General features: G+C 45.7%; 1 protein-coding gene across 1 annotated transcript in view; it reads left to right on the top strand.

The window, feature by feature from the left end:
* The window catches only part of ALPK3 (alpha-kinase 3), a 58,905-nt gene extending 49,092 nt beyond the window's left edge, over positions 1-9,813 (top strand). Inside the window, exons 10-14 of the mRNA XM_006877846.1 lie at positions 2,507-2,787; positions 3,698-3,786; positions 4,484-4,707; positions 8,929-8,977; positions 9,468-9,813. Of these exons, the coding sequence (XP_006877908.1) occupies positions 2,507-2,787; positions 3,698-3,786; positions 4,484-4,707; positions 8,929-8,977; positions 9,468-9,813 (989 nt within the window). The remainder of the gene's footprint in view (positions 1-2,506; positions 2,788-3,697; positions 3,787-4,483; positions 4,708-8,928; positions 8,978-9,467) is intronic.
* Positions 9,814-10,657: the final 844 nt, after the last annotated feature.

Genomic DNA, 10,657 nt, shown 5'->3' on the forward strand with positions numbered 1-10,657 from the left:
CATCACTGCTTCTCTGGATAGGGTCCTACTCTCTGCTCTTCTCCCTTCACGGTCCCAGGGACCAGGGAGGACCTTTTTGAAGGGCTTTAACATCTGCTCCATGATGACATGTTTGCATTCATGTACAACTACCCTTTGCCTCCTAGTTTAGAATAAGTCTTGGGAAGTATGATGGAGGGAGACGAATGTTTTAGAAGATTTTGGACGTAAAAAGAGATTGGGAGTAGGAGGCATTCTGCAAGGAGTTAATTCAGCCTTGAGTCCCTTGTCCATAGTGGAGCCTTGATCAAGGGCAGGTGTGACCACTGGGATGCCTTCTTACCCTGACATCTTCCTACCCAGAGTTTCTGAGTGGTCTGTGGACCTCCTTCCTCAGCTTCACACAGGGAGTCTGTTAGAAATGCAGTTTCTGGGGTCCTTAATCACAGTCTCTGGGGAAGGACCTAGGACAATGACATTTTCAGCAGGCTCCCTGGTGATTTTGAAATACTCCAAAGTTTGATAAGCATTGTAGAGGCTCAAGCATTAGTAGAAGAACCATCTGTACCGTACATACAAGAGACACGCTAAAGCTTGAGACTGAGAAATCAGCCAGTGATGGAAGGCTTTTGAGAGCTCCATTTACTATGCTGCTGTTGTTGTTAAAGTGCCCTCAAGTTGGTTCCGACTCATGGTGACCCTGTATAGGGTTTCCAAGGAGTGTCTGGTGAGTTTGAACCAATGAGATTGCAGTTCAAACAGACCTTTCGGTCCTGTGCATCATCCTGCAGTGCCACAATAATAATGTATCAGTTCCTTCATTTGTTCAACACACTTGTTCAGTTAGCAAATTGAATGTGATCAGTATTAAATATAGCTCCACATCTAAAAAGGTCCAGTCAGATTTTCCCTGTGGTCACACTGAGTTTGAATCAGGAGCTATTCATTGCTTCTGATTGATCTATTTCTTAAGCCTCTTTTAATATACAGCACTTCTCCCACCCTCATTTGTTTCTCTCTCCTAGTCATTTTTTTTGTCGAAGTCACTTAATGTGTAGAATTTCTTGCATTCTAGATTTTGTTGCCTAGAGCCCCATTTAACATGTTCCTACATACTTTATGCGTGGCTTCCTCTAACCTGCTAACCTGGTTATTGGATCTAGAGGCTTGGTTAGATTCCAGTTCTTTTTTTGCATCAAGAATATATCACAGGTGTGCACTGTGTTCTTTTTGCATCCCAGTCTGATTGGTTTACTTTTATTAATAGTAAGGCTGGCTGTTGGGTTTATCTAGATGTGATCTGTCTCTCTTATCCTTTAAAAATCCCCTCATCTCCAAAGCTACCTAATGGTTTTATAAGCCAATGATTACAGCCTAAATCCATTATTTCATTAGGAATTGCAACATGAAGAAACTTTTTTTTGTCCTTTCTTCTTTATTCACTAGCTAAAAATTTCCTATAAAGAATTAGTTGGTTACCCTGATACAGTTTCAGCAGGAAATGAAACATAACTATTTGATTCTACCCCCTCATTTCCTAGATGTCAAAGTGTTGACTTGGTAATCTAGTGTCACTCAAAAGAGATCAATGAGGTTTGTGTTTTCATTTTTTGGACGGAAGGTTGGTTTGAAAAACAATTAGACGTATTTTGAACATGGTGGTGGTGCTGTTTCTAAGTGCTGTTGAGTCAGTTCTGATTAATTACAGCTCTGTAGGAGGTTTCTGAGGCTGTAAATCTTCACAGAAGCAGAAAGCTTCATATTCCTCTCAAGGAGCAGCTGGTGGGCTTGAACCACTGACCTTGTGGTTTGTAGTCTAGTCCTTATCCTACAGAGTCACCACAATCCCTTGAACATATTGGATGTATTCAATACATTGTGATTATTGTTGTTTATGTTGTTAAGTCTGTCTTACTTTTGCCTCCTATTCCTTCAGGTTGGCTCCTGGATCCATAGATAAGACACCAATAGTATTTGATAGCTTCGTTGCTTTCTGGTTTGACAAGCTGTGTTGGCTCCATCTCTTACACCTCCTGTCCTGAATCTGAAACCAGCCATTTCTTTAGGCAGGTGTGCTTCCATCTAGTGGGAAATGGTACTTAGTGATCATAGTTTGAGCACTAGGGGTGCTCATTGCCGCTGGGTTGGCCCTCCAACTTTTTGTTCCAGTCAAATGTGTTGGTTGAGCTGGAATCATTTAAACATTTGATCAAAACACATAATTCTAAAACAAAGTAATCTCGATATTCCATACTGATTGCCACTAGCCCACACAACCACTGCCTTCCACAAACAGTTGGGGAGCACTTACCATGTGACAAGTATCACACAAGCACTGTTAAATGACAGGGATCATATCAGATTGTTTCTGCCCTCCCAGTCTGGTAGGATTTCAACGTGCAGAAAGTTAGAGTACCAGGTTGGCAGAGTGGGGGATTGTTCTCTGCCTCTCTCTCTTGCTCTGTGCACCCTCACGTTGGTCAGGTAGGAGCTTCTATTTTCCTACATTTCTCCTGTTCCCCTCTAGTTGGAGAAGAGATTGAGATGACCCCTATGGTGTTTGCTAAGGGTCTGGCTGATTCTGGCTGCTGGGGGGACAAGCTCTTTGGGCGCCTGGTGAGCGAGGAGCTCCGAGGGGGTGGACGTGGGTGTGGCCTTCAGAAGGCCTCCCAGGCCAAGGTCATCTATGGACTGGAACCTATCTTCGAGTCGGGCCGAACCTGCATCATCAAGGTATCCAGCCTGCTTGTGTTTGGGCCAAGCAGTGAGACGTCTCTCCTGGGCAGAAACTATGACGTCACCATCCAGGTACTGCGTCCTGTCCCCATTCCCTCTCCCTCTACTTTCTCAACTCCTCCCCTTTCCCAGCCTGGGTCATGTTGGGAAATGGAAATAGAAGTCTCAACTGTATGAGGTGCCTCAGCCTGACCTTGGAAAGAGACTAAGACATAACCCAGAATCTAGATACTGTGCTTGGCCTCAGAGAACTGGAGAGAACCAAAGCCATTTGGTCTCCGCCCCCAAACGTAATCTTGCGTGGAGACCTTATACCCCTGATTCATAGAGACCCTACAGGTCAGAGCAGAACTGTTCCTTAGGATTTCTGAGACTGTGGGAGCAGACAGCCTCATAGTGGGTTTGAACCACCAACCTTGCAATTAGCAGCTCAGTGCTTACCACGACTCCGTGGAGGCTCCTTTGTTGTTGTTGTTAAGTGCTGTCAAGTCAGTTCCGACTTAGAGCAACACTATATAGAGTTCCGAGGAGCGGCTGGTGAGCTTGAACCACCAACCTTGTGGTTCAAACCGACCTTGCAGTCCAGCACATTAACCTGCAGCACCACACCAGGACTCCTGGAGCTAAGGCTAAAGAGGAGTGACTGTGAGTGGGATAAATGGTCTGCACATTCAACCTATTTCTTGTTCTTCACAAGGTGGTTCTTTGGGCACTACCCTTAGGACTCCAGGGGACACGGTTTAGAAACCGCTTAGAAAACCTCAGTCTTCAGAAGTCCAAGGCCGCTTGTTTTACCAGTGAGAAAAAGGAGGCACAGCATACGAGCAGCAGGGACTTGGGAACACCCTTCTACCCTGAGAGCTAGACTCCTCCTTGCAGATCCCTAGCAGGTGGCCTTCCCATTTAACACTTAGCATAGCCTGGCACAATAAAGAGCTGGGAAGTTCTTTGTTAATCTGATTTGATTCTCTATAATCCACAGGGATGCAAGATCCAGAACATGAGTCGGGAGTACTGCAAAATCTTTGGGGCTGAAGCTCGGGCTGTGCCTGGCTTTGGGGATGTCCCTGAGTAAGTGCACAGGAAGTATGCTGCCTTCAGCTTCCACCAAGAACAGTGATTGCACAATCTCCTGAGCTTCCTGAGTTATGACCATGGGCACATGGGTCCCCAGCTACCCCTATGCTCAGCTCAAACTCTAGAAATACAGACCTAAAGATTCACTGCCCACATTGGAAAAGGCTGTGGCCTGATCTCTAGTCTTCTCCAATCCTCATCCCTTTTAGCCGTGTTTTTGCTGATTCTGGGCCTCTCTGAAAGTGATGGGGATTGGATGCTTTTCTGTGGTAGGCAGTCAAGGTTGGTGTGGATTTCTGTAGGACTCAGAGACCAATGATGATCATTGTCATACTCTGAGTATCTGGGGTCTGACTGCTATTGAGCTGTGCTTGGCTGAGGCCTCTCTGGAGGTATTCCTCTCTGACACATGCTTATCTCAGATCCTCACCTCAACACAGAGTCCACATGGAGCCACAACAGAGTTCATGTCCAGTTCCACTGACCTCAGAGAATGGCCAGGACTCTGATGCCAATGGCGTCCAATTCCTTTCCTGGACTCAGGGTAGAGTTCCCTTCGTCTGCTGTCCTTCGGGCTCAGAGCTGAGAATCACATTCTTGGAAGGGATCTCTTTGTAGATCCAGGGTGTAGAATTGGGATGGAGAATTGGGATACAGCTCTCTGCTCACTGCACTATGAAACTATGTTTAGGATCATCCCACTGTATCTGATCTACCGGCCTGCAAACAACATCCCATATGCTACGCTGGAGGAGGACCTGGGGAAGCCCCTGGAATCTTACTGTTCCCGGGAATGGGGCTCTCCTGGGGCCCCAGAAGCATCTACTAGTTCTGAGGTCATGCAAAAATGCCACACCTTCCAGCACTGGCTGTATCAGTGGACAAATGGCAGCTTCCTTGTCACGGATTTGGCAGGTATGAGGGTCTGCATGTGCACATGTGTGGCAGCACGTGGAGGGACAGAATTGTAATGCTTGTTTGATAGTTGGCAAAGAAAAATGTTCATATTCTCTTTGCTCTTCACAGTGACTTCATAGATTGGATGCAATCCTAGTACATATCAGGGCTTCACGTAGCCCAGTCTAGAACTGAAGTTGCACTGAAAGGAATATAGTCCAGCCCCCACTTAAAGCTAACAAGGAACTTATTTCAAAGAACATTACATGGGATCTGATTCAAAACTCACAACCACCCTTTTCAAAATCTCCTTCCTTTTCTACCCTGCAACAACTCCAAACTCTCTCTCTCTCTCCGTGCACAGTCTTCCATCCTAGCATATATAGTTTTAGCATTTCTTCTCCTCTTCCTTAGCATTCCATTATGTAAATCAAGTAGTCTCTGGGGTGTAGGTTTTAGTTTTCTTTATGTATTTCTCCCATTACTCAGAGTCTCCTCAATAAAAGAAGGCCAGCAGGCGTGGATCCTTCATCTTTTCTTGACCAATCCTCTCCAGACTTGTTCTCTTTAGCCAGAACTGTGAAGGCGAGAGGAAAAGACCAAATTCTCCCTATACTGGGAGGGCAGGAAGGTTGGGAGTATCCCACATCATTACATTTTACCCTTGATATAAATAGTTGAGAAGACGATGAGCCAACGATAGACAACGGACTCAAATGTGCTTTTCTGTGGAGTTAAGTTTTGCAATAAATATCATATAGATAATCCCATATAGTTTGGAGTGGGAGAGGCTAGGTAACAAATTAAGCCATTATCAATCACTCCATTAACTCATAAATTCATGCTTCCTTCCATCTACCTGCCTATTTATCCATCCATCAAACATTTACTAAATATTTGTCATTGTTAGGTGCTATTGAGTTTGTACTGACTCATAGCCACATTATGTACAGCAGAATGAAACATTGCCCAGTCCTGCGCCAACCTCACAATCATTGCCACATATGAGCCCATTGCTGCTGCCATTATGTGAATCCATCTCATTGGGGGTCTTCCTCTTTTTTGCTACCCTCCACTTTACCAAGCATGATGTCCTTCTCCAGGGACTGGTCCCTCCTGATAATATGTCCAAAGTATGAGAGACAAAGTCTGGTCATACTGGCTTCCAGGGAGCATTCTGGCTGTACTTCTTCTAACACAGATTAGTTTGTTCTTCTGGCAGTCCATGGTACTTTCAGTACGCTCCTCCAACACCATAACCCAAATACATCAATTTTTCTATGGCCTTCTTATTCACTGCCCAAGTTGTGCATGCATGTGAGGTTATTGAAAATACCATGGTTTGGGTCAGGTGCACCTTTAGTCCTCAAACTGACATCTTTGCTCTTCAACACTTCAAACACTTTAAAGTATGTAGCAGATTTGCCTAATTCAATACATCATTTGATTTCTTGACTGCTACTTCCATGAGTGTTGATGGTTGATTCGAACAAAATGAAGTCTTTGACAACTTCAGTCTTTATATTGAATATTGGAAAATATTGGGTAAACATAAAGATGAAATACAACAGTCTCTACCCTCAGTCGTGGTGAGAAGTAAACCAATTTCTGTAATGAGATGATAATACGGTATAGCAGGAAGATTTTAGAGTCAAAGAAATCTAACTTAAGTCTTTGTTGAGTTGGTTCTGACCCTGTATAGGATTTTCAAAGAGCCATTGGTGGATTTGAACTTCTGACCTTTAGGTTAACAATCCAGTGCTTTTCCTACAGTGCCACACAGGACTCCACTGATTTAAGTCTAGGCCTCATCATTTTCTAGCTGGGTCTCTGTTTTACAGAGAAGAAAACTAAAGCCAGAGGCAGGCTGGGTTATTTAATATCTCCAAGCTTCAGTTTCCTTTCCATCTGCAAGAATAATGATATCTTTTCTACCTATCTCCCTGGCTTGTTATGATGATCAATTGAGACCATATTTGTAAAAAACTTGTGAGAAGTATCAAATTCTGCGCAAGTATAAGGGATTGTCATTATAAACATGCAAGATGGGATGTGATAAATGCTGAAAGAGACCCAACAAAGAAACTAACATTTACTATATATGTACTATGTTTCAAGCCCTAGGTAAAAGTCCTACGTGTATTTGTGATCTTCTCCACTGCCTTGTTAAATGGTCATTATTATCCCTACTCTTACAGTTGAGGATTAGAGATCGTAAGTGCATTGCCGTGTTCACACCAAAGTGATGTAATTCTAAATGCTATCATTGTTCTACTCTATCAGGTTATGCTACTTAGGCCTGATAGTGAAAGGCAACCTCCTAGAAGAGCCCTAGCATAGAAGTGGGAAAGGAGGGCCACAAGTTTAACGCATGACTGCTGAGATTCTTTGGTGGACTAACCAGGGTGGAGAAATTTTTCCTCTGCCATTTTGCCTGGCTCTGTTCTTCCAAAGGTGTCTCAGTGCAGAAGGCCATCTTGACTTCTGGGTGTGCTGTGTTGTCAGGGACCTGTCTAGACAGGGATGTTTGGTTCACGAAGTAGGGAGATCTGGCGGCGAAAGAGATAGAGAAAGAATATACACAAAGACGTGACGAGAGAAACAAAGAGACAACCCCGAGACCAGAGTGGATGCAAAACTGGCAGACAGACCTTGCATGGCAAGCAGCATAGCTGTAAAGCTTGGCCCTGCAAGCAGTAATGCATGCAGGATTCAATCTGCATCCATCTTTTATTTCAGGGAGGGATTTTACACAAAGGAAGAAGGGGTTTATTAAGACAGGGTACAGAAATGAAATGTGATTAATCATTCAAAACAGGACACAATGATTTACAGGAACAAATTCTAAAATATACATCACAAATTGTCTAAATAATCTAACATTCTTAATTTTCCAAAAATTCAAGCAAACTATTATAAATTACCTTTTTGGCTCAAATCCTAAGGCAGCGACTTGAGGTTTCTCAACGCTAATTGACATACCTATAGCACTTAATCTCTAATGGGTAAAGGTGAAAAGGATTTAAAAGGTCTGAAGAGTCAAGCTGTTTCAGCTACCTGGCTTAAGCTTTCAGGAGGAACGAAAACGTCTGGGTTAATGGTTTACACCTGGGGACAGTTTGAAGGGGCTGCTACTATTATTCCTTGAACAATACTCCCAGAATTTACCAATCTACTTTAAGTGACTACTTTGGGCGAATTCTTTCCAGAGCCTCTTTGTGTAATCCCAGCAAACTTGCCTTTGGAACTTTTATGGCCTCGGCTTTAGAAAGGGTTTTGGTTTTAATATGGTGCATGGACATCAAGAGCTCATGTATTAAGTTAATATCAAACATAACTGAATAACTTGATAAAGAGCAGTTTGGACATGCTTGCCAGGTGGTCAGAGCTTGTTCCTCAGAGAGATTTGTTTCTGGGACCCTACGCACTGCCAACACAGTGGAGACATTAAGAGAGGCACATAAGAAACCATTTTCTCAGAAGCTACAATTACTGGAGTTAGAATCATAGAATGAATAATAAGACCAAAGAAAATTATACAAAGGAAGCCCACCAGTGAGTTCGCAAAAACCAATGAACCCGGGACATCAGGAGGTCACTTCCTTTGGCTCTCAGGGTCCCTGGCTAGCCATCCTGAGGGGGCCATCGTGTAGGATTTTTGTCCATGGCACAGGGCCTCAACATCTCAATGCTTGTGGTCCCCAACACTGTGTGTCTTTATGATCGCGTAGAAGCTGTCTTAGCCAGTCTTACATTCACACAGATCCAGTCCAGATTTATCCTCACATTCCCACCTTCGCTTTCATGACTGGATAAAACAAATCTTTTAGGAGGAAGGAGGAATATTTAGCTCAATGTCATAGCCCACCCCAACCTGTGGTCTGAACCAATTCACATGGCTGAAAGGATCCGGGAGTCAGAAAAGCTGAACTTTTACCTTGACTCACAATGATGGGTTATTGCAGATAGTCAGTGCTCAGTTACTGAACAAAGAATCAATGGATTTTGCTCAAGTCATTTAGCTCTTAACCCATCTCCTCACCTTATTAGTATTACTAATAATACAGCGATACCCACACTGCCTCTGAGATAGGCTGGTGGTGGTGTCCTAGCGAAGAGGTGTCTGAAGAAGTACCTTGGAACCTGGGATATTCCCATCTAAAGTCATGTCTGTCCCTGGATCCAGGCTGGACTGAGAGACACTCACAGGCATCAACCTCATACTTTGTCTCTTTTCAGGGATTGACTGGAAGATGACTGATGTGCAGATTGCCACCAAACTTCGAGGGTGAGTGGTTCTTGGGGACAGAATACCCTTGGAGAGTCCTCTCAGGATGAAAACGACTGGTTCCTCATCCTTGAAGTGCTGACCCTGGGGCCAAATGGTCCCTGTCACACTGACAGCCATGTGGAAACTTCCTGGGGATCATCGATCCCCACCCTCTGTGTCATGGCCCTACTAGTAACTAATTGGCCTGAGTACTATGGTCCAAGGTCAAGGCCCCACACACAGTGTCACTTGCAGTCTTGGGTTCTCAGTGTACCTCCTCCCCACTTCCTTCTCACCTGAGAAAGCCCACCAGAATGCAGATGAACAAGATCTTCATGACCTTGAGGCTGTTTTACTTAATATTTAAAAGGTCAATCATCATCACACCAATGAATGCCCCACATGGTGAATTCCATGTGTTGCCACCCCCCGAGATGCATTTTGCTCCTGCTCTGGGTCAGGGTGTCAAGTGCACTCCTCGGGCCTCAGTTCTCACTGTTTGGCACAGATACCAAGGCCTCAAGGAGAGCTGTTTCCCTGCCCTGCTGGACCAGTTTGTTTCCATGCACCAGTGCAACGCCTACTGTGAGATGTTGGGTCTGAAAGCCCTCAAGGGCCCTGAGGCTGTTCAGGCCCAGGCCAAGGCCAAAGGCTCCAAGAGTCCATCTTCCGGCAGGAAGGGTGCCCAGCTGAGTCCTCAGCCCCAGAAGAAAGGCCTGCACAGTCCTCAGGGCAACCGCAAGAGTGCCCCAAGTTCCAAGGCCACAGCTCAGGCCTCAGAGGCTGTCACTACCCGGTTACTGGGACAGTCTGCTACCCAAGAAGGGGGTTCCAAGGCTCAGGGCATGCGGTAGCCCCCACAGGAGGCTGGGGGCCTCCAGCCAGCAGCAGACCAACCAGGAAGCAGCTTGAACCCAATGGAGACTTTCTCAATATGGAACTGGAGACAGTGCACTGAGGAGGCACCGCTTGGGGACCCCTCTGAGCAGCCTCTCCTCAGTCAGCTACTTCTCAGATGGCTGTGGCACACTGCCCACCAGCCTTTCCTGGTGCCACCCATCCCCCAGGGCTCTCAGGTCTTGAGTGGCCCCACCTCCAAGTGCCTGGTGGCCTGGGCCCTCCTTGAAGTTTACACTCGCCACTGCTGGAGGCTCCCAGAGTCCTCTGCATGAGTTCTGCACCCACCCCTGCCCCTAGACAAACCCTGCAGAGAATATTGCAGGCCAGCATCCCCCTTGTCACCCTTATTGGACCCAGCTCCTTCCCCCTTCCTGTCTCAGGGCTCCAGATCCCCTCTGTCATGTCTGGCCTAGTGACTCTCAGGGTCTCTTTTCCTTCCAGCTACTTTGCCTCATGCATCCCAGCTTACTCTGCAATTAACCTGCCCTCAGCCCAGATGGGGGCTCAGGGTCCTTCCAGAGCCTGTCATGTCCTTATGCAGTGGTCTTTGATGATGTGTGTTCTTGCTCTCGCTTCATTCAGAACACTCACTAACCTGCTTCCCATACCCCCTGCACATCCCTAGCTTTGATCCCAGTTGCAGCCCGCTGCCTGCCCTCCTCTGATCCTTCCTGAGGATTACCCTCACCCTGACTCCCAACTTGCTCACCAATACCCAGGAGAGGAGCTGAACCTCTGGCCTATTCCTCTATCCCAGTATACTTTCCCCTACTTCTGAGCTCTTTGCCCATGGGGTGG

This window comes from Chrysochloris asiatica, unplaced genomic scaffold (assembly GCF_000296735.1).
Source record: "Chrysochloris asiatica unplaced genomic scaffold, ChrAsi1.0 scaffold00636, whole genome shotgun sequence".
Taxonomy (NCBI): domain Eukaryota; kingdom Metazoa; phylum Chordata; class Mammalia; order Afrosoricida; family Chrysochloridae; genus Chrysochloris; species Chrysochloris asiatica.